The 25,028-nt window shown below is 46.9% G+C and overlaps 1 protein-coding gene across 1 annotated transcript in view; it reads left to right on the forward strand.

Moving 5' to 3' along the window:
• Positions 1 to 360: 360 nt before the first annotated feature.
• Positions 361 to 25,028, forward strand: part of LOC309550259 (uncharacterized protein) — a gene marked incomplete at both ends in the record, with an annotated part of 60,196 nt that continues 35,528 nt past the window's right edge. The window contains 3 exons of the mRNA XM_082250667.1: positions 361 to 610; positions 15,376 to 16,513; positions 16,613 to 16,978. Of these exons, the coding sequence (XP_082106793.1) occupies positions 361 to 610; positions 15,376 to 16,513; positions 16,613 to 16,978 (1,754 nt within the window). The remainder of the gene's footprint in view (positions 611 to 15,375; positions 16,514 to 16,612; positions 16,979 to 25,028) is intronic.

Genomic DNA, 25,028 nt, shown 5'->3' on the forward strand with positions numbered 1-25,028 from the left:
TGAGTCACCTATTTGCTTGATGTGGCCTTCGTAAGCTTAGCCATAAGAGTTGTCATTGGAGGATGCTGTGTCCTTCAAGGGTATACTCAGTCATGATAATTGAGTGTGTCCTTGGAGGGGTGCAGCATCTTCTGGTGGTAACTTCATGTGTTGGTCTTGTTCTTTGGGGGTATATTTGTCTGCAGTTGCAGCCTGTGAACCTGCCTTAGCCCTTGCCTCTCTTCCAATGCAATGGAAGATGGAATGAAAAATATTGATTCTATCCTAAAGAATAATAGAGTAATGGTCAGAGGTACAGGGTGACCCTGTCTTATATCTCCAAAATGCTGGACTGTATATAAAGTCCATGCTTTACCACCAATGTCCGTTTCTGGTTATAGCTCTTTCTCAGACACACAACATGTGGGCTACCTGACCAAAGCAGAATTTTCTGTCGCCATTCCTTGGACAGATTACGTCTTAATACGGCCATCTTTGTCCAGAGCTCTAAAACTCCCCGTCTCTTCTCCCGCTCCAGTCTCCCAACCGGAGTCAGATCCCGATATGCCGGTCCTAGAGGATGCAGAGACAGGAGGGAATGGAGAGGATATGGATGCCGTACTGGAGGAAGGTGCAGAGGATTTCTCTCCCCCACATTGTCATTATAATGAAGAAGGACCTTCACACAACATGCTTGCTAACATTGAAAAGCTAATTTCCTCTGTCTGCAAAATCCTTGACATTATACCAATGAGAAGAAGATTGGGATTCTGGCACTCCAAATGGTTTATGTCTCTACAAATAAGCGGATGCTTAGGGGGGCGCGGACATTATTCTCCTGTATTAAACCACTTCCCGCCCAACGACCTCATATGATGTCATGGACTTTGAGTGAAGATATCGGGATGATGGGGGAAGCTACAGGCATCATTCACATATCTTCTTTTTCTGCCATTGATTCCCTGCACCATAGAACCAATCATATGGGCTGTTCAGCCGCTTGATTGTTTTTACAGGCGCCGCCCTCCAGAAAGTAAAAATTATTATTTTTTTTTTCAAAGTTGTCGGTCATTTTTTGTTTATAGCGCAAAAATTAAAAAAACTGCAGCGGTGAACAAATACCCCCAAAAGAAATCTCTATTTGTGGGGAAAAAAGGACATCGACTTTATTTGGGTGCAGCGTCGAAGGCCTGCGCAATTTTCAATTAAAGTAACACAAAAAATGTCCTGGTCATGAAGGGGGGTAAATCTTCCGGGGCTCAAGTTGTTAACTGACAATTGCGCGGTCGTGCGATGCTGTACCCAAATAAAATCAATGTCCTTTTTTTCCCCACAAATAGAGATTTCTTTTGGGGGTATTTGATCTCCTCTGTGGTTTTAAAGTTTTGCACTATAAGCAAAAAAGAAAACAATATTTTTTACTTTCTGCTATAAAACATCCAATAAAAAATGTACAAAAATCAAATTTCTTCATCAATTTATGCCAATATGTATTCTGCTACAAGTTTTTGTTTAAAATAAATCTCAATAAGCTTATATTAATTGGTTTGCGCAAAAGTTATCTCCTCTATAACCTATGGGATATATTTATGGAATTTTTATTTTTTTACTAGTAATAGCGGCGATCGGGGACTTACAGGGGGACTTTATTGCGGCGGACAAATCAGACTCTAACTGACACTTTGTGGGAACCAGTGACACCAATACAGTTATCTGTGATAAAAATATGCACTGTCACTGTACTAATGACACTGGCTGGGAAGGGGTTAACATCAGGGGCGATCAAAGGGATAAATGTGTGCCTAGCCAGTGTTTGTGTATTGGGGGAGGTGCTTTTACTAGGGGAAGGCATGGATCAGTGCCTCTGCTTCGCAGGAACACAGGATCTATGCCTTCCCTACTGACAGAACGGCAATCTGCCTTGTTTACATAGACGGATTGCCATTCTGCCTGTGTACCGAACGATCAGCGGGTGCCGGCGGACATTGCATCTGCAGGACCTGCTGTGTAGAATCACAGTGGTAGGGAGCCGCCGGCAGAGCGCACTTGCGCACGCTACTTGGAAGTGCAGGATCACGTTTATATACGGGGTTCTGAGCAGCACGACCGCCCTGTAGCAATAAAACTGCTATAGGGAGGTCGGAAAGTAGTAAAGACTTTTTTCTTTCACACCCCCAAATTTTGAGTCCCCCAACATTACATTCCAGACTCTGAATCTAGTAGGTGTTTAAAAGGGGTCCTTACATCAAAGAAACCAAAAAACAACTGTGTGAGGTCAACCAGAAAATAAATACCAAACTTTTAATCCAAGCATGCAGTCTGCCTGGCCAGGAAAGGGGGGGGGGTGAGTGTGTGATGGTAATAGGCAGTAATATATTTCTCCCCCCTTGGTGGGAGTGAAAATGACCCATCTATAAGGATATACAGTACATACACACACAGCACAAGGCCGTGTTCACACTATGAGACATTTCTCAGGGCTGCAGTTCCTCTGAGCTCCACAAGGTGGTGATCTCACTTCTACCCAGACAGGAAGTATCTATAGAAGACAGGAAGTAATGTCAGTTATAGACAGGAAGTGATGTCACAGGAAGTGATGTCAAGTATAAAAGAGACGTTTTCGGGTGAAAGGTGAGTTAGGAGGAAGTAGAGAGGAGACACTGCTGGACGTGGCAGCAGACAAGGTAATAAGATCTTATTTTCTGTTTACACCCAGCAACCCTCCCCCGTCATGTCCGTCCTCTTCCTCCATAGTCACTGTGACCTTTTTTATCTCCAGCAGATGATGATACACACATATATACTGTTGAAACCTAGAGTAACCCCTTCAGGGTCAGAACATTCCTCCACATACGGGGTCAGAAAATTCTCTTCATTCTGGAGATTTGTCACCTTTCCCACCAATCATCTTCTCACCTTAGCAGTCTCTTGTAACGAGGGATGAGATTCGGATTTGGGTTCTCCTGAAATTTGCCCTTTCACACCCTTCCTCTGAAGATACAAATATCCCCATGCCTCACTATATTTTTTCCAACAATTTTATACCATGCCTCACTATATTAACCATGTGCCTGCCCCTCCTGTAGGCCCAGGATCGGCATGGTGGATGGAGTGGAGGGTGATCAGTTCTCAGATCTCCTCTCTGGTGAATAAATCCAGAAGAGATGAGCATTTCATCACTTCCAGGTTAAGTGCCATCATTCCCTGGTCACTGTAGTCAGTGAAGAAGCTGGTTAATCCTGATCTGTATTTCATCAGCTTCACTGGGGTCCATAGGTTACGTTGGAGGTATATTAGACCCCTAATGTCTCCTTAAAGAGGACCTGTCATTTATATTACGCTGTCACAAAGGGGGGTATTGGCCGCACACTAGAGTGAGAGCAATGATTCTGGGGCCATTATTACCGGGTTTCTCTAAACGAATGACCTGTAGGCGCCTGTCACGGGTTAACGTGGCAGAGCCTGACGTTAGAGGAGTGGCTTACCGGGTAACTGGCGTGGCACAGGTTCACCAGAGGCGCGGCGTCTAAGTGTTAGCCGGTTTTCACCAGGGCCCCAGATGGTGGGGATGGAGTTGGCTGCTTGCTAACACCAGGTCGCGGCCCCCCAGATTCCCTGGGAGAGCCAGGAACAGGTCCAGGACCAATAGCTGGTAGCAGGTAAACAGATCAGGATGAGACAGGAGGATAGTCAGGACAAGCCAAGGTCAGGGCGGGCAGCAGGTAATCTGAATCCAAAGACAAGCCGGGTCAGGTAAACAGGAACAGCAGATATAACAGGATACAGGAGAGCTGAAGACAACACAGCAATCACCTAGAGTGACAGCTGTTTTTAAATAAACCGTTTTGGCGCCAATTTGGTAGCCTCGAACTCTACCGAGGTAGCCTCGAACTCTACCAAGGTAGCCTCAGCCCATGCGCATAGGCATTCGCCGTTTAGCGACGCCAGTGCGCCTGCGCAGGATATTGAGTCCCTGACATTGCCCCCCCCTTAAGGGCAACCTCCAGGTGCCCAAAAGGTTCCTTTTGTGGGGATGGTTGTGGAAAAAAATTCTGAAATTAAGTCCTGGGCATGGAAATTCTGTACCGGTTCCCAGGAATTTTCTTCGGGACCATAGCCCCTCCACTTAACCAGGTATTGTAGCTGGTTCCTCCACCTTCTGCAGACTAGGATGGCCTCCACCTCAAGTTCTTCATCCCCGTGGATGGTGACAGGAGCAGGTGGTTCCGAACTTCTACCAGGAAAGGAACCCGGTACTGCAGGTTTCAAGAGTGAAACGTGGAAGACTGGATGGATCTTGAGGGAATCGGGAAGCGTCAATTCGTAAGATACCTCATTTAATTTTCTCCTCACAGGGAACGGGCCAATAAACTTTGGTGCCAGTTTTTTGGAAGGGCATGCCAATCGGAGATTGGTGGTGGCTAACCATACCAGGTTGTCAGGCTGGAGAACCAACTCACCTCTCCTTCTTTTGTCAAAGAACTCTTTATTGGAGGTCTGAGCCTTGGTCATGGCATCCTGTAAGACTATGTAGTTCTCGTTAAGGAACTCCAAGATGTCCCGGACTGCTGGCACTGTAGGTTCAGGAATAAAGCAGGACAAGAAAGATGGGTGAAACCCGTAGTTAGCGTAGAATGGGGACTGACCTGTAGCCGAGTGTTTGGCGTTATTGTATGCGAACTCTGCTGATGGTAGTAGCGAGACCCAGTCATCTTGAACAAAGGTGGTGAAGCATTGGATATATTGCTCGAGGGTTTGGTTGGTCCTCTCAGTCTGCCCGTTAGTCTGGGGATGGTATGCGGAGGACATTGACAGCTTGATTTTCAGTGAATCACATAAAGCTCTCCAGAAGCGAGAAGTAAATTGGACACCTCTATCTGACACAATGCTCATTGGGACCCCGTGGAGTCTTACAATTTACCTGATGAAGACCTGCGCCGTCTCAAGCGCAGAGGGTGTACCTCTTAGTGGTATGAAGTGAGCCATTTTCGACAGACGGTCTACTACCACGAAGATTGCAGAATAACCGTCTGATGGAGAAAGTTCCACGATGAAATCCATGGCAATTATCTTCCATGGTCTGTCAGGGACTGGTAGTGGTCTGAGCAGGCCCCATGCCTTATTTCGGGTTGCCTTGCTTCGTGTGCAGACAGTACAGGAGGAAACGTATTGTTTACAACACTTGTCCAAGTCGGGCCACCAGAACATGCGCTGCACAAGATCCATGGTCTTATGGATCCCGAAATTACCAGCCATCGGGTGGTCATGACACAGTCCTAGGATGGACACACAAGCACTTTCTGGAATGAAAATTTGATCCCCTCTCCATAGCAGTCCATTTCTGGGTACCAGTATAGTTCCAGCAGGATGGGGAGCATTTACTGTGGCTTGTCTCAGAGCGGTAAGAAGGTCAGACTGTAATAGTAGAAAGTTACCTTGGGTTAAGATGGTGTCAGGTACAAGGATTTCTTTAGAACTGTCATACATTTGAGAGAGAGCATCGGGTTTCATATTCTTGGAACCCGGTCGGTACGTTATATGGATTGTAAATCTGGAAAAAAAAAAGTGCCCACCTTGCTTGGCGAGGTCTCAGGCGTTTGGCCGTCCTCAAATACCCCAGGTTCTTATGATCCGTGTAGAGGAGTATGGGATGTGCCGCCCCTTCCAATAGATACCTCCACTCCTCCAGGGTGGTCTTGATGGCAAGGAGTTCCCGATCCCCTACATCATAGTTCCTCTCCGCAGGGGAAAGCTTACGTGAGAAGAAAGCTACCGGATGAATCGTGTCCCTGAGACCTTGACGCTGGGCAATGACTGCTACTACTGCGATTTCCGAGGCGTCTACTTCGAGGATGTAAGGCAGGGCGGGATCCGGGTGGCTGAGGATAGGAGCAGAAGTAAACAGCTCCTTCAGGGCTGTAAATGCGACTTGCGCCTAGGGAGACCAGTGGAAGCGGGTACCTTGTTTGGTGAGCAGGGTAATAGGGGCGATGATGGAAGAGAACCCCTTGATAAATTTCCTGTAGAAATTTGCGAATCCTATGAAACGCTGAATCCCCTTTTTATCCACCGGTGCGGGCCAATCCAGGATGGTGGAGACCTTCTGAGGGTCCATTTTGACCCCTTCAGAGGAGATTATTAACCCGAGGAATTGGATACTCTGCTGTTCAAATTCACATTTCTCGGGTTTTGCGTAAAGCCTGTGTAGCCGGAGTCGGTGGAGTACCTTTTTAACGTGTTCTCTGTGCTGGGCCAGGGAGGAAGAGAAGACCAAGATATCGTCCAGGTAGACAATTACAAAGATGTCCAGATAGTCTCTGAAGATGTCGTTGATGAAGTGCTGGAAGGTGGCCGGGGCATTGCAGAGCCCGAAAGGCATCACCAAATATTCATAATGCCCGAATCGGGTGCGGAATGCTGTCTTCCATTCGTCCCCCTCCCTAATAAGGACCAAATTGTAGGCTCCCCGCAGGTCCAGTTTGGTGAATACAGAGGCGTTTCTTAGTCTCTGGAAGAGTTCAGGAATCAAGGGTAGGGGGGTACCGGTTTTTGACCGTAATTTTATTTAACTCACGGTAGTCCACACATGGCTGAAGTGAATGGTCTTTTTTTCTCCACAAAAAAGATCCCAGCTCCTGCAGGAGAAGTAGAGGGTCGGATGAATCGCTTCTCTAGATTCTCCGTCACATAGTCTTTAAGGGTACCCAATTCTCGTTCTGATAAAGGAAAGATACGTCCGAAAGGGATCTCGGCCCCCGGAAGCAATTGAATTGGACAATCATAGGGGCGGTGGGGGTAAGGTCTCAGCCCCCTGTTTACTGAAGACATCCAAGTATTCTTGATAGAATACTGGGACAGAGGAACGTATCTCCTTATCAGCATCCATACAGAGTAGGGTGCTAGGAGCACTATGGCGTACTGGCAAGCAATAATTTTGGCAGTAAGGGGACTGGAACTTGACGCCTCCAGAAGTCCAATTAATCTGTGGGTTGTGCGCCTGAAACCAGGGTAACCCAAGAATAACCGGAAACAAGGGAGAAGAGATGGAATCCAGGCACAACAACTCCTTGTGTCCTTCGAGAGTGGCCACAGGCAATGGAGGGGTTTCTTGGGTTACTGGCCCAGACTTGATGTGGGACCCATCCGCTAGGAAGATGGAGAGTCCCTGCGACTTGGGTCGAAGTGGGATGCGTTGATGAGCAGCAAAGGTAAGGTCAATGAAGCAGCTGCATGCCCCGGAATCAATAATAGCGGTAACCGGGATCGGGCCTTCTGGGAGATGGAATGAGATAGAGAGAGCCAGGTGAGTGGTATTGTTGACAGAAACTGGATAACTTGAGGGGAATATAGAAAGACACTTACACATCTTTGCTGGGCATGAGCGTACAAAGTGTCCGGCTTCTCCGCAGTACAGACACAGGTTGTTCTGACGTCGTCGTGAGTGTTCTTCTGTTGATAAGGAAGGACGCATAAGCCCAAGTTGCATCAGCTCAGACGTATCTGATTCAGCAGTAACCGGAGCAGTATTGCTGGAACGGGCACCGGAGGAGAAGGTGTGGACGGGATTAGGAAACCGTGGCAACATCCAGACTGGGCGGGTCTGCTGCGTGGACCCCTCTGCTCTACGCTCACGGAGCCGGTGGTCTATCTGTATAGCCAGGGTGATTAATGCCTCTAAGGTCTCGGGTAAACCCACTCGGGCCAGTTCATCTTTCAAGTTTTCTGAAAGACCCAGGCGGAACTGATGTCGCAAGGCTGCGTCGTTCCAGTGAGTGTCCGTACTCCAACGCCTGAAGTCAGTGACGTAATCCTCTGAAGTGAAGTGAGCGCGGTTTCTGCTGTAGCAGTGCGCTGCGGGTCTTCGTATAACTGCGCCATTGCGTTAAAGAAAGCCAACATGGAGTCCAGCTGGTTACTGCGCTCTTCAAGCAGGCGGTGAGCCCAGGACTGAAGTTCACCTTGAAGCAGGGATATGATGAAACCCACTTTGGTTGATTCCAAGGACAAGGTTCGGGGGTTGCAGGGAGAAGTACAGCTCGCAGGCATTGCGGAAGGCTCTAAACTTGCTCCGATCCCCAGAAAACCTTTCCGGCGTAGGGACCCTGGGCTCAGGAGGCAGCATCACCACTGTCGGACCGGAGGGATTCCCGGAGGGAGCCATGGAAGTAGCAGAAACTGTAGGGTCCGTGGAGGGGGTTAGGGACTGAACACGCCCCTCCAACTAAGTATAGCCCTCTTGCAGGGACTTAACGGCTTGTGTAAGGGCCGCAAGGTGCTGGCAGATGTCGTCCATAGGGGAGGCTCCTCTAGCAGGCTCAGTCATTGCTGTGTTGTACTGTCACGGGGTAACGTGCCAGAGCCTGACGTAAGAGGAGTGGCTTACCGGGTAACTGGCGTGGCACAGGTTCACCAGACACGCAGAGTCTAAGTGTTAGCCGGTTTTCACCAGGGCCCCAGATGGTGGGGATGGATTTGGCTGCTTGCTAACACCAGGTCGCGGCCCCCCGGATTCCCTGGGAGAGCCAGGAACAGGTCCAGGACCAATAGCCGGTAGCAGGTAAACAGATCAGGACGAGACAGGAGGATAGTCAGGACAAGCCAAGGTCAGGGCGGGCAGCAGGTAATCAGAATCCAAAGACAAGCCGGGTCAGGTAAACAGGAACAGCAGATATAACAGGCACAGAATACAGGAGAGCTGAAGACAACACAGCAACCACCTAGAGTGACAGCTGTGTTTAAATAGGCCGTTTTGGCGCCAATTTGGTAGCCTCAAACTCTGCCGAGGTAGCCTCAAACTCTGCCGAGGTAGCCTCAAACTCTGCCGAGGTAGCCTCAAACTCTGCCGAGGTAGCCTCAAACTCCGCCGAGGTAGCCCCAAACTCTACCAAGGTAGCCTCAGCGCATGCTCATAGGCGTTCGCCGGTTAGCGACGCCAGTGCGCCTGCGCACGGTATTGAGTCCCTGACAGCGCTTTTATAGCGCTGTCTTTGCACCATGTTGGGTAGCGAATTTAGACACTTTTTCATGGGAACACACAGTTTTAAGAGTTGACATAATTGTGTGCGTGTGTGTGTGTGGGGGGGGGACGCTTTGTTTTTACAAGCATAACATGCAGATTTTATCGTGTGTGAAAATGTAATTTTGTTTAAAGCCCATCTCTAAGGAAACAAAAAATTACCAAAACCCAAATGAGCATTTAACCCTTGTATAATGGGGGCAGCCCCACTTCAAGGGTTACATGGTAATTTTGGTGTAGGGAAAGAGTAAAAGCACTTTTACTTATCTGATACTCTGATCCCTCAATACTGGCACTCTCCTCTATTCCCCTACACTCTGGCAGTGGACTGTCCCTCCTCCTGTCCAATCAAGGGCTTTGGGCTCTGCATTGGTCTTGATGGTCTCAGATAACCTGTGACCACTATATATACTGTATAAAAAGATCCCCCTAATTAACCCAATCTACATGTTCCAATTCCCACTAGGGGCAACCCGCCTAACCCCTTATATCCCCATCCTAATATTGTCCAACCAATGCAATCCAGATAATTCTTCATTATCCGTCTACAGAGAAACCCGCAAAGATCACATGACCACCACACCATTGAGGATGGAGGAGGATCAGAGTCACATGACTGAGAGGTTAATAAGCCACACCCTGGAGATCATCTACCTGCTGATCAGAGAGGTGAGGAGGATTTTGGGAGGTCACAATTTGGGAGATAACAATTCAAACAATAATTGATAAGTGTTCAAACATGTGCTAAGTCAACACCGTGACCACACATAAAAGTCCAAAGAAAATATCCAAAACTCAGTAAATTGTCCACCGGGTGAGATACAATATAAAACAATGAAGGTAATATGCTGAGTTTACAGCCTAATGACACAAATTGTCCAATATATCTATTGAACAAACTCAGTCTTTGTGCAACGAAAAGATGATGATGTGAAGATGTGATGAAAATAAACTGGTGATGAAGTGATCACGACAAGTTGGTGAAAGTTTCCCACCACCTTCTAGATGTGCTTCTTACCAGATAAAAAATGCAAAAGGGCACAAAGACTGAGTTTGTTCAACAGATATATTGGACAATTTGTGTCATTAGGCTGTAGACTCAGCATATTACCTTCATTGTTTTATATTGTATCTCACCCGGTGGACAATTTTACTGAGTTTTGGATATTTTCTTTGGACTTTTATGTGTGGTCACGGTGTTGACTTAGCACATGTTTGAACACTTATCAATTATTGTTTGAATTGTTATCAAGTGGTGGATTATATATTGCAATTTTGTATATATATAAATGTTTATTTATTTATATGAACTCTGATCACATTGTAGCGCACCAATTAACTTTCACATACATTCATTTCCACACATTGGATCTTGGTAGCAGCACAACTTTATTATTAGCACACTTTTTTCAATTTTTCATGACATCACTCTTACCTCTATTAATAAAACACAGTCCTGACCAGAGAGGTGAGGAGGAATCTGGGAGGTCACATGACCACTCTTATCTAGTCTGGTCAAAAGACCATGTTCTTATTATAGACATGTAGATGATGTCAGATGATTGATATCGGTATATCTTTCTCCTGATCTGTAGGATTGTGTTGTAGTGAAGGAGTCTAGTGGAGAGCCAATCTCAGGAGGATGGAGCAGGACCCAAATCCCCACCATGGTGCCTCCACCTCGTTCTCCGATAACTGAGAGGAACAGAGAGCAGAAGATCCTGGAACTGACCACCATGATGGTCCATCTGCTGACAGGAGAGGTGAGCGGTGCTGGGAATTCTGGGACATTATCCAGTAACAGACAAGGGATGTGTCTGGATGGTGACTGTATCATTGTGTGTGTCAGGTTCCTATAAGGTGTCAGGATGTCACTGTCTATTTCTCCATGGAGGAGTGGGAGTATTTAGAAGTACACAAGGATCTCTACAAGGACGTCATGATGGAGAATCAGCCGCCCCTCACATCACCGGGTAAGAGGAGACTTTATTGTAAAGGAGAGAGCAGTACGGAGGCTCCACCTAGATCCCCCATCATCTGATAAACACATAGAAACAATGTATTCAGTCAGTGTGTGTGTTTCCTACAGATGGATCCAGTAATGGGAACCCACCAGAGAGATGTCCCCGTCCTCTGTATTCCCGGGATTCCACACAGGAAGGTCACACCATCCCTCACCATCATCAGGTAGGTGAGGAACAATCACTGATAGTATCATTAGGATCTGTACATTATCTGCATTGTTACCATTGATGTCATTTTTATTATATATTCAGAGTGGAAACCTGAGAGATTCTAAAGTTGAGGTTAAAGAAGAGATAAAAGAGGAGGATGATGAGGATGGGGGGATGGAGGAGTCAGAGTTTCTAAAGAAATGCAAAGATCTGTACCAGGACACCATGGAGGAGTCATCCAGCTACAGAAACCCACCAGAGAGATGTCCCCGTCCTCTGTATTCCAGGGATTCCACACAGGAAGGTCACACCATCCCTCACTGTTACAAGGTTGGTGGATTGGAGCATCTAGAACATGGACTTCTGGAGAGGATGTGTGTTTTTATTTTTTTTTTAATTTTTATTTTTTTTTATAATATCACAATGCTAAAGCTTATAACCTACAGATGATATTCTATCTAATTTTCTTGGTTTAGAGTGGAGATCCAATTGACATAGAATTTGAGGTTAAAGCAGAAGAAGAAGAAGAGAGGTATGTGAGGGATGATCAGCAGTCTATGGAGGAGGATGGAATAACGGGGACATTTATAGAGGAGGACACGCCTACAGAGATCAGCACAGGTGGGTCATTAACACTAAATACATACATGACATAAATACATGTAATCCACCACTGATTACTGAATACCAATATTATGACTCCTGACCCCTGCGCTATATACTCTATGTTGTATTACAGACTTCTGCTCTATCCCCTCTACCGACTGCTACAGTATCTCACAAAAGTAAGTACACCCCTCACATTTTGGAAATATTTTATTCTATCTTTTCATGTGACAACACTGAAGAAATTACACTTTGCTACAATGTAAAGTAGTGAGTGTACAGCTTGTATAACAGTGTAAATTTGCTGTCCCCTCAAAATAACTCAACACACAGCCATTAATGTTTAAACCGCTGGCAACAAAAGTGAGTACACCCCTGTGACAATGTCCAAATTTGGCCCAAAGTGTCAATATTTTGTGTGGCCACCATTATTTTCCCCTCTTGGGCATGGAGTTCACCAGAGCTTCACAGGTTGCCACTGGAGTCTTCTTCCACTCCTCCATGACAACATCACAGAGCTGGTGGATGTTAGAGACCTTGCGCTCCTCCATCTTCCATTTGAGGATGCCCCACAGATGCTCAATAGGGTTTAGGTCTGGAGACATGCTTGTCCAGTCCATCACCTTTACCCTCAGCTTTTTTAGCAAGGCAGTAGTCGTCTTAGAGGTGTGTTTGGTGTCGTTATCATGTTGGAATATTGCCCTGCGGCCCAGTCACCAAAGGAAGGGGATCATGCTCTGCTTCAGTATGTCACAGTACATGTTGGCATTCATGGTTCCCTCAATGAACTGTAGCTCCCCAGTGCCGGCAGCACTCATGCAGCCCCAGACCATGGCACTCCCACCACCATGCTTGACTGTAGGAAGACACACCTGTCTTTGTACTCCTCACCTGGTTGCCGCCACACACGCTTGACACCATTTGACACCAAATAAGTTTATCTTGGTCTCATCAAACCACAGGAGATGGTTCCAGTAATCCATGTCCTTAGTCTGCTTGTCTTCAGCAAACTGTTTGCGGGATTTCTTGTGCATCATCTTTAGAAGAGGCTTCCTTCTGGGATGACAGCCATGCAGACCAATTTGATACAGTGTGCGGTGTATGGTCTGAGCACTGACAGGCTGTCCCCCCCACCCATTCAACCTCTGCAGCAATGCTGGCAGCACTCATACGTCTATTTCCTCAAAGACAACCTCTGGATATGACGCTGAGCACGTGCACTCACCTTCTTTGGTCGATCATGGCGAGGCCTGTTCTGAGTAGAACCTGTCCTGTTAAACTGCTGTATGGTCTTGGCCACCATGCTGCAGCTCAGTTTCAGGGTCTTGGCAATCTTCTTATAGCTTACGCCATCTTTTTGTAGAGCAACAATTCTTTTAATTTTAGATCCTCAGAGAGTTCTTTGCCCTCATGTTGAACTTCCAGTGACCAGTATGAGAGAGTGAGAGCGATAACACCAAATTTAACACACCTCCTCCCCATTCACACCTGAGACCTTATAACACTAACAAGTCACATGACACTGGGGAGGGAAAATAGCTAATTGGGCCTAATTTGGACATTGTCACTTAGGGGTGTACTCACTTTTGTTGTCAGCGGCTTAGACATTAATGGCTGTGTGGTGAGTTATTTTGAGGGGACAGCAAATTTACACTGTTATACAAGCTGTACACTCACTACTTTACATTGTAGCAAAGTGTAATTTCTTCAGTGTTGTCACGTGAAAAGATAGAATAAAATATTTACACAAATGTGAGGGGTGTACTTACTTTTGAGAGATACTGTATACACATAATATGGATTCTCTTTGTTACGTCCATTTCCTACCAGCTGGACATTTTATATCTAATAAGAAATCAAATGAAAATGAAAATAAATTTCTTCCCCGAAATCTGTAGATAATAAGTGGGAAATAATAATCCAATCTGTGCGATATCACCGCGCCGTGTAACAATCAGACTTACAATTCAAAAATATGAAATCTTATTAAACAGTGTCAGGAAATGAATAAATAGTAATGTGATCGTCCAATAAGAGGATAGAAATGTGTGTCATGTGACACGTGTCATCAGTCAGGGCCAATATAAATGATAAAGTGCGAGTGCAGAAATTGCAGATGAGAAAGGTGCTGGTGGTCACTTCCACTCACCTTACCATCTGACTCCTGTGTTACCAGCGAGTCCCACAGATCCCTTCCCCCTCTAGGGATATCGCTCACTCCTCTCCTCCTTCCTCTTCCTCCACTGTATATATGGGGGGGAGGGTAGAAATTTGACACCCCCTCTAGTGCTCTCCGTCTATCTGCTTTATTCAACATTAAAACATTCAACATTACGTCCCTGCGCAGGCTCCGCCCATATTTTCTACTCCCCCCCCCCAATATATACCGTGGAGGAAGAAGAAGGAGGAGAGGAGGGAAATTATTTCCCACTTATTGTCTACAGATTTGGGGGAAGAAATTTATTTTCATTTTCTTTTGGGCTGCATTTTATTTGTTTTTGTGTTTAGTGAAAGAAACTTTCTGAATGTAAGCTGCCATTGGGTGAATGTTTCTGTGAATATTTATACACCATTCTTTACACTACATGATTGTACCGATTTATTATTTATTTTATATCACATTTTATATCTGATGATCTGATTGGAGGACAGACTTTTACATGGTGATAATAATGTGATAACATCCTCCAACTTTGGAACCTTAAACAGAAAGTGATAATGAGGGAGGAGTCAGTAACCCAATGATGGTGGTCTTCAGGATCAGTCCAGTCTTCATCTTGGTTGTTCTCCCCCCATCCTCACTCTCTGACCTCTGGTGGGGCTCAGCCCCGCTGTTATTCATGACTAAATCATGGACTAAAAAAGGAAGTGCAGGACTTCTTGTGTTGGGAAGATGGCAATGAGTGATAGAGGGGGAGGGGACACTCGTCCTATAATCCCCTCATCACTGTCACTCCTATAAAAGACAGTTCTCGTTGTTTCCTCACTCTCTGACTAAGGTCCATGAATAAAGAAATGAACTGGTAGGAGATCAGAGGACCCATTTACTAGTTACCTTGAGGGTGGAATTGTAAGATCCTCAGAGACAAAGCTGCCTGATGTGGGCGGAGTCCTGGTTTAGGAGAACCAATCTGCTGATGTCTAGTAATAATCTTTTTATTTCTATTTTAGTACATGGACGGGAGATGAGGAAAACCTCAGAGGATTGTCTCACTTTGTCTCCAGACTGTAAAGTAGAAGATGAGGACATCACACAGTATAGTCCAGGAGAAAACCCGGCTACCTCAAATGTCCATCAGGCACCACACAGTGTAGATGGACCATCATATTGCTCTTATCCTGAGGAACCTCAGACTGTGAGGGACTGTGCCGGACCATTGTATTCCTCTTATCCTGAGGAACCTCAGACTGTGAGGGACAGTGCCGGACCATCGTATTCCTCTTATCCTAAGGAACCTCAGACCGTGAGGGACGGTGCTGGACCATCGTATTCCTCTTATCCTGAGGAACCTCAGACTGTGAGGGACAGTGCCGGACCATCGTATTCCTCTTATCCTGAGGAGCCTCAGACTGTGAGGGACGGTGCTGTCCTTCCACCAGATAAGAGGTTCTCCTGTACTGAGTGCGGGAAGTGTTTCAGTTTTAAATCCCATCTTAATGTGCATAAAAGATCTCACACTGGTGAGAAGCCGCATTCCTGTCCTGAGTGTGGGAAATGTTTTTCACAAAAGTCACACCTTTCCACACATCAGAGATTGCATGCTGATGAGAAGCTGTATTCCTGTCCTGAGTGTGGGAAATGCTTTTCACAGAAGTCTGATCTTTCCAAACATCAGAGATTGCACACTGGTGAGAAGCCGTATTCCTGTCCTGAGTGTGGGAAATGTTTTTCAGAGCAGTTCAGTCTTTCCAGACATCAGAGATTCCACACTGGGGAGAAGCCGTATTCCTGTCCTGAGTGTGGGAAATGTTTTTTAGATAAGTCCGCTCTTTCCAGACATCAGAGATTGCACACTGGTGAAAAACCGTATTCCTGTCCTGAGTGCGGGAAATGTTTTTCAGAGCAGTTCAGTCTTTCCAGACATCAGAGATTCCACACTGGGGAGAAGCCGTATTCCTGTCCTGAGTGCGGGAAATGTTTTTTGGATAAGTCCGCTCTTTCCAGACATCAGAAATTGCACACTGGTGTGAAGTCGTATTCCTGTCCTGAGTGCGGGAAATGTTTTTCACAGAAGTCATATCTTTCCACACATCAGAGATTGCACACTGGTGAGAAGCCGTATTCCTGTCCTGAGTGTAGGAAATGTTTTTCAGATAAGTCCGCTTTTTCCAGACATCAGAGATTGCACACTGGTGAGAACTTGTATTCCTGTCCTGAGTGTGGGAAATGCTTTTCACAGAAGTCTGATCTTTCCAACCATCAGAGATTGCACACTGGTGAGAAGCCGTATTCCTGTCCTGAGTGTGGGAAATGTTTTTCATTGAAGTCCCATCTTTACAGACATCAGATATTGCACACTGGTGTGAAGCCGTATTCCTGTCCTGAGTGTGGGAAATGTTTTTCAGATAAGTCCACTCTTTCCAGACATCAGAGATTGCACACCGGTGAAAAACCGTATTCCTGTCCTGAGTGCGGGAAATGTTTTTCACAGAAGTCCCATCTTTCCTTGCATCAGAGATCGCACACTGCTGAGAAGCCGTATTCCTGTCCTGATTGCTGGAAATGTTTTTCAGATAAGTCCGCTCTTTCCAGACATCAGAGATTCCACACTGGGGAGAAGCCGTATTTCTGTCCTGAGTGTGGGAAATGTTTTTCAGAGCAGTTCAGTCTTTCCAGACATCAGAGATTGCACACTGGGGAGAAGCCGTATTCCTGTCCTGAGTGTGGGAAATGTTTTTCAGAGCAGTTCAGTCTTTCCAGACATCAGAGATTCCACACTGGGGAGAAGCCGTATTCCTGTCCTGAGTGCGGGAAATGTTTTTTAGATAAGTCCTCTCTTTCCAGACATCAGAGATTGCACACTGGTGAGAAGCCGTATTCCTGTCCTGAGTGTAGGAAATGTTTTTCAGATAAGTCCGCTCTTTCCAGACATCAGAGATTGCACACTGGTGAAAAACCGTATTCCTGTCCTGAGTGCGGGAAATGTTTTTCACAGAAGTCCCATCTTTCCGAGCATCAGAGATCGCACACTGCTGAGAAGCCGTATTCCTGTCCTGATTGCTGGAAATGATTTTCACAGAAGTCCCATCTTTACAGACATCGGAGATCTCACACGGGTGAGAAGCCATTTTCCTGTCCTGAGTGAGGGAAATGTTCCGCACTGAAGTCCTGTCTTCCTGTACATCAGGGGTCCCACACAACCCTGGAGGTGTATTAGTGCCTTGAGTGCGGGAAATGTCTTCAATATGAATGTTGGTGGACATATGGGGAAGAAGCACACCCTGATATACACCTCAGATATACTCCATGGCTGATCTTCATCATGTAAGAAACACTTCATAAGGAGATCAGAGATCACCAAAGACATGGATGAAGTGTTGTCCCGTGTTGGCCATTGATAGCAGGAGAAAAATAAAAATGGAGTCCTTACCTTTCATTGGCTGAGTACATTTTGTGCGGGAAGATTTCACAAACGCTTACAGATCTGGTTGTTATAAATGTGTTGATGAAATGTGACCCGCATTCCCCCGGTCATGGCGAATTGGGATTTCCTATAATGGTCAGTTCAATCTAGTGGCCAAAATGTGCTTTCCTGACAGATGTCCATGGCCGCATACCTTTGGGTAGCCCCGCCCTCATCCCCCCTAAGACCCCACCCCTATAAATGTTCAAAATAAGCCAATGGCTGCATTCCTTTTTTGTCCTCCTCACTTATAGGTCCATTTCTGTATGAAGTTTTCCTACCTATTGGAAGTATTGGTCGGCGGGTCTGGTGCTGGGCAGCTGTGCGGGATGTCAGGAGCTTCCTTTGGTATCCAGAAGTCTTCCAGGATGTCCCGAGTGGTCATTGAGTCCCCAGCTATCAGCGGGGTGGTGTTATGGCACACATATGTAGAGGATCCATGCCTGGAGAGTGGGCCCTGCCACCGGCGGCCATTTGCATTGGCTAGGAGCCCAGCTGCTAGCGGGTGGCCATTAAGTGTTAGACACATGAAATTCGTTTCGGTGCGAATACAAATTCCGACATATTTTTGGTTATTCCTAGATTCGGATGTATCCAAATCTCCAATTGAAATTGTAATGAATTTTGTTGAAATCTGTTAAAATTTGTTTTGTTTATTGATTTTCTAATGAATTCCAACTTTTCAGAACGATTCGAATTCGGATCAGTCAAAAAAAACAATCGACCGATGCTAATTCTTTGTGAAGAAATAGCTGGCTGTTAATCAGCAAGCCGGGAAGCCGCCCGCCCGCATCCTTACCAACCATGACTCATCAGCTGTCAGCGGGCTTCCCCACTGACAGATGAATGGAAAGAAAAGAATGCCGGCATTTCCCGGCAATAGAAAAAAATGATGTGCTCCCCCGACCCCCAGTCCATATCAGGCCCTTAGGGGCCAATATTGAAAAAAGGTGATGTAGACAGGTGGCCCCGCCTCTTACCAATGTAAATGCGGAACCTGCAGTAGGCAGAGGGCCTCCATGATGGCGAGAGCGTCTTTTTTTTATTTATTTTTTCGGGTGCGGCAGGCATTGTGATTGATGACGGATCTACATTGGGGGAGGCTGGCTTTTATTTTTTAAAAAAAGAATTTTTTAAAAATTGTGTTTGTGTATTTATTGCTTTTTGACACTTTTTTTAGTGAATAGGTACAGGTACTATGGTCCCGATACTCTTTCACATGGGGGGGGGGGGGCAGGATCTGGGGTCCCCTTGGTAAAAGGGGCTTTCAGATTACGATGATCCCCCTGTCTGCAGACCCCCACAACCCCAGGCCACGGTTGTGGGAAAGAGGCCATTGTCCCCATCAGCATGGGGACAAGGTGCTTTGGGGTGGGGGGGGGGGGGCAGAACTGCCACAAAACACCCACCCCCACCCCATGGTGAGGGCATGTGGCCTTGTATGGGTTAGAAGGGGGGGCGCTCGCTTGTCCCCCTTTTCCTAACTTGCCGAACTGCATGCTTAGGTTAAGATCTGGTATGGATTTTGGGGGGACCCCACGCCATTTATTTTTTTTACATTTTGGCATGGGCCTGGTATAGACTGGGGGGGAGGGGACCCCACGTCATTTTTTTAATGAGAGTCCCAACATCCTATCTGTTCTGAGAAATGGAAACTACAGATGTTCACAAGGAACCACTGTCATATGTGTGGACTTTAAGGGCGCAGCATGAGACAGATGACAACTCCATGGATTTATCCTAAAATAACATTTATTGATTTATCTAAAACCAGATCTCAATAAAATGAGGAAACTGGCCCCAAACTGAGCTCAGCTCGTACACAGGAGATCAATGTCTCCTACTAATTTCACTCATGTACATCATACATATATAAGGATAAGTTGGTATATATCATAAGGTTCGTGTAGGTATAGATATTTCCTCTCTTCACTTAGATGTAACATTTAGTGACGGCCATGTACTTTTTTACTGAATATATCTTATTACTATTATAACAATCTCCTTACTATATGGATTTTTTTGTCTCCGCTTTTTTTGTATACATGTCTGCATCATATTTGTTACTGATGTCAACATTTGAATCAATTACTGTATGTATAATAAATGACTACGTTCAGATTCTATTTTTGTATATCTTAGTTGATGACCTGCCTCATATAAAGTCCTACGACCTCTGTTTTCTGTTTGCATTAACCATTAGGGAGGGAGTCACGTCACTGTGTTTGCTTCGGATCATATTCCTCTATCTTCGTCTGTTCACTAGTCAACGCGTTTCACACAAGGCTTCTTCAGGACTATGAAGATGTACAGACAGTTTTCTCTTAAAATTAACAGACTCGATATTAGTGTTTCATAGACATAGAACATAATCTGTATTTATGTACATCATAATAAATACAAACATGGTTTACTAGCACATGGCATTCCTTCCAACCCCCAACAAATTAACCCGACCTGGGGCGAACACAGGGGGAAAATCAGAACAAAATGTGTTGTGTATATAGGTATCTGTCCTGAAGATCCTAGGTACAAGATAAAATATACAGTATCTCACAAAAGTAAGTACACCTCTCACATTTTTGTAAATATTTTATTCTATCTTTTCATGTGACAACACTGAAGAAATGACACTTTGTTACAATGTAAAGTAGTGAGTGTACAGCTTGTATAACAGTGTATATTTGCTGTCCCCTCAAAATAACTCAACACACAGCCATTAATGTCTAAACCGCTGGCAACAAAAGTGAGTATACCCCTAAGTGAAAATGTCCAAATTGGGTCCAATTAGCCATTTTCCCTCCCCGGTGTCATGTGACTCATTAGTGTTACAAAGTGTCAGGTGTGAATGAGCAGCAGGTGGGGTAAATTTGGTGTTATCGCTCACACTCTCATACTGGTCACTGGAAGTTCAACATGGCACTTCATGGCAAAGAACTCTGAGGATTTGAAAAAAAAGAATTGTTGCTCTACATAAAGATGGCCTAGGATATAAGAAGATTGCCAAGACATTGAAACAGGCCTCGCCATGGTGGACCAAAGAAGTTGAGTGCACGTGCTCAGCCTTCTTGCCAGAGGTTGTCTTTGGGAAATAGACGTATGAGTGCTGCCAGCATGGCTGCAGAGGTAAAAAGGGTGGGGGGGGGGTCAGCCTGTCAGTGCTCAGACCATACGCCGCACACTGCATCAAATTGGTCTGCATGGCTGTCATCCCAGAAGGAAACCTCTTCTAAAGATGATGCACAAGAAAGCCTACAAATAGTTTGCTGAAGACAAGCAGACTAAGGGCATGGATTACCGGAGCCATGTCCTGTGGTCTGATGAGACTAAGATAAACCTAGGTTAAGATGGTGTCAAGCATGTGTGGCGGCAACCAGGTGAGGAGTACAAAGACAAGTGTGTCTTGCCTACAGTCAAGCATGGTGGTGGGAGTGTCATGGTCTGGGGCTGCATGAGTGCTGCCGGCACTGGGGAGCAGCAGTTTATTGAAGGAACCATGAATGCCAACATGTACTGTGACATACTGAAGCAGAGTATGATCCCCTCCCTTCGGAGACTGGGCCATAGGGCAGTATTCCAACATGATAACAACCCCAAGCACACTTCCAAGATGACCATTGCCTTGCTAGAGAAGCTGAGGATGAAGGTGATAAACTGGCCAAGCATGTCTCCACAACTAAACCCTATTGAGCATCTGTGGGGCATCCTCAAATGGAAGATGGAGGAGCGCAAGTTCTCTAACATCCACCAGCTCCGTGACGTCATCATGAAGGAGTGCAAGAGGACTCCAGTGGCAACCTGTGAAGCTCTGGTGAACTCCATGCCCAAGAGGGTTAAGGTAGTGCTGGAAAATAATTGTTGCCACACAAAATATTTACACTTTGGGCCCAATTTGGACATTGGTGGAGGACCTACTGTTGCTGGGGGTGAGTCTTAAATTTCTCGGGGGTCAGTTGTTGCTGGGAGGGGTCTGTTGTTGCTTGCTGACAGGAAGTCTATTGATGCTGGCTGTGGGGAGACCTGTTGTTGCAGCCAGGAGTCTATTGTTGCTAGGGGAGGAATTTTGTTACGTGTGGTCCATTGTTAGGGGATCTATTGTTACTAGCCGCAGGGGATCTATTTTACTGTTTTTCTTGTTATCAATCATTAGCAAAGTCCACAAGTTACGTAGCACCACAAAATGATACCTTGTTCTGTATTGTCTAAAAGAGCAGTACTGGGAGGTGGGTAGGGGATGGAACCAAGAAATGGTGCTTGAAGGTGGGTAGAGGATGGAACCAAGGAATTGAATGGTGCTTGGAGGTGGGTACAGGGTGGAACCAAGGAATGGTGCTCGGAGGTGGGTAGGGGTTGGAACCAAGGAATGGTGCTTGGAGGTGGGTAGGGGGTGGAACAAAGGAATGATGCTCAGAGGTGGGTAGGGGCAGACAAAGGGGTAATTCCTGCACCTATTCTCTGAGAAAACAAGCCCTGATAATGAGTCACCTATTTGCTTGAATGTGGCCTTCATGAGTTATGGCTTACCCAGATGTGGATCCTGGAGGTGCTGATATGAGGAATAAGGAACAAACTAGGTCTCATAACTAGAGTTGAGCGGACACCTGGATGTCCGTGTTCGGCGGGTTTGGCCAAACTTTAAAAAAAAAAGTCCGGGTCCGTGTCCCGGACTTTTGCCGAACTTTTCCCGGACACCGAACCCCATTGAAGTCAATGGGGTCCCGAACTTTCAGGCACTAAAATGGCTCTAAAACACCAATGGAAAGGGCTAGAGTGCTGCAAATGGCAGCAAAACGTAGCTAAGAGCATGGCAAGTGCTCTGCAAACAAATGTGGATAGGGAAATAACTTAAAACAACAAAAAAAACTGAAAAATAAAACAATGTTCTTCATCTCTGAAGGACGAGGCCCATATGGAGTAGGAGGGAGGTTGAGGTGGTGGTGGATGTGGCGGTCTCATAGGCGTGCGCACAGGGTGTGCCGGATGTGCCTGGGCACACCCTAATCACCTAGGGCACATAGCATTATCGCTCTGTTTGCCAGTGAGGAGATGGGAAAGATCTCCCTCGGACCTGCTCTGCTCTATTTCACTTTGCCAGCAGGGAGAGTAATGTATCGGGGCCATGTACATGTAGGCAAACACATGCATGTGTATTTAAACTTTGGGGTGCACACCCTAATGCAATAGGCTGCGCACACCTATGGGCGGTGTAGGTGGAAGCGGCGGTGGAGGAGGACCAGGGCCGGATTAAGAGCATCATGGGCTTGGTGCTGAGGATTTAGAAGGGCCTTAAGGGCCGTGCCTTGGCATGCACCCAGAGGAGGAAGGGTGCAGCCATGCATGCCTAATTCCACATGGGATGCTGTCTCTGAAGCCCATAAACACATCCATGCATCAGCAACTGTCCCTCCTTGTCCGGCCTTCTTGCTGTGTGGGGAGGTTCTGAGGGAGCTGCCTGGGGAAGCGAGCATAGAAGCCAGACTTCTGTGTTTACAAGTGACAGAAGAGCGGTAACAGTGAATATGGCCAATCCGGGGCCTATATAAAGGTAGGGGCCTGGAGCTGCAGCTCCAATAGCCCCTACGTTAATCTGGCCCTGAGGAGGACGAGGTAGCCAACACTGCTTCTTTTCACAAATTTTAAATGAGGGTACACCCCAAAAGAATGAGAGAGCAAAAATGAAACAATGGCTGGGTAAGGTCGGTATCCATCGCTATTCTGCATAAGGTACGGAAAAGTCCCGTGGGATCCATGCCTGGTTCATTTTAATGAACGTGAGCTTGTCCACATTGTCTCTGGACAGGCGGCTGCGCTTGTCTGTTATAACGCCCCCAGCCGTGCTAAATACCCGTTCAGATAATACACTGGCTGCAGGGCACGCCAGCACCTCCAAGGCGTAAAGGGCAAGCTCAGGCCATGTGCCCAACTTGGAGACCCAGAAGTTGAAGGGGGCAGACCCCTCATTCAGTACGTCTAGGCGTGTGCACACATACTGCTCCACCATGTTGGTGAAATGCTGCCTCCTGCTAAGACGTTCCATATGAGCTGCTGGTGCTGCTGTTTGTTGTGGCGTGCTGACAAAGCTTTTCCACATTTCGGCCATGCTAACCCTGCCTTCTGAGGTGCTGGCGGTGCCCTGGTTGCATTGGCGACCTCTTCCTCCTCCTCCTCTGCCTTGTGCTTCCACTGTGGCCCCGCTGTCAGGTGGGAATGCCAGCAGCATCGCGTCTACCAGCGTGCGCTTGTACTTGCGCATCTTGCGATCGCGCTCCAGTGAGTGAATTAAGGACGGTACGTTGTCCTTGTAATGGGGATCCAGCAGCGTGGCCACCCAGTAATCAGCACAAGTTAGAATGTGGGCAACTCGGCGTTTGTTGTGGAGACACTGCAGCATGTAATCGCTCATGTGTGCCAGGCTGCCCAGAGGCAACGAAAGGCTGTCCTCTGTGGGAGGTGTATCGTCCATGTCCTCTGTATCCCCCCAGCCACGCACCAGTGATGGCCATGAGCTGGCCTGGGTGCCACCCTGCTGTGAACATGCTTCCATCTCCTCCTCCAGCTCCTCCTCCTCATCCTCCAGAACTGTGCCCCTGCTGGACAATTGTGTCCCTGGCGTTTGTGTGTGCAGGAACCCACCCTCGGAGCCCCTTGCGAATGACTGCCCTGAAAGCCTCTGGAAATGTTACCTCTTCATCCTCCTCCTCATCCTCCTCCTCATCCTGTGCCACATCCTCTTCCATCATCGCCCGAATTGTTTTTTCAAGGAGGCATAGAAGTGGGATAGTTAAGCTGAGAACGGCGTCATTGGCACTGGCCATGTTGGTGGAGTACTCAAAACAGCGCAACAGGGCACACAGGTCTCGCATGGAGGCCCAGTTATTGGTGGTGAAGTGGTGCTGTTCCGCAGAGCGACTCACGCGTGTGTGCTGCAGCTGAAACTCCACTATGGCCTGCTGCTGCTCGCACAGTCTTTGCAGCATGTGCAAGGTGGAGTTCCACCTTGTGGGCACGTCACATATGAGGCGGTAAGCGGGAAGGCCGAAGTAACGCTGCAGCGCTGACAGGCGAGCAGCAGCAGGGTGAGAACGCCGAAAGTGCGCACAGACGGCCCGCACTTTCTGCAGCAGCTCTGACATATCGGGGTAGTTTTTAAGGAACCTCTGCACCACCAAATTCAGCACATGCGCCAGGCAAGGGATGTGCGTCAAACCGGCTAGGCCCAGAGCTGCTATGAGATTTCGCCCGTTATTGCACACCACCAGGCCGGGCTTGAGGCTCGCTGGCAGCAACCACTCATTTGTCTGCTGTTCCATGCTCCTCCACAACTCCTGCGCGGTGTGTGGTTTGTCCCCCAAACAGGCAAGTTTTAAAACTGCCTGCTGTCGTTTACCCCTGGCCATGCTGAAGTTGGTGGTGAAGGTGTTACGCTGTCCGGATGAGGAGGCGGTAGAGGATGAGGAAGCGGAGTAGGAAGAGTTAGGAACAGGAGGCAAACTGAAGCGCCCTGCAATCCTCGGTGGTGGAAGGACATGCGCCAAATTGCTATCAGCCTCAGGCCCATCCGCCACTGCATTTACCCAGTGTGCCGTTAGGGAGATATAACGCCCCTGACCGTGCTTACTGGTCCATGTA

This window comes from Pelophylax lessonae (assembly GCF_965119305.1).
Source record: "Pelophylax lessonae genome assembly, chromosome: 3".
Lineage (NCBI taxonomy): Eukaryota > Metazoa > Chordata > Amphibia > Anura > Ranidae > Pelophylax > Pelophylax lessonae.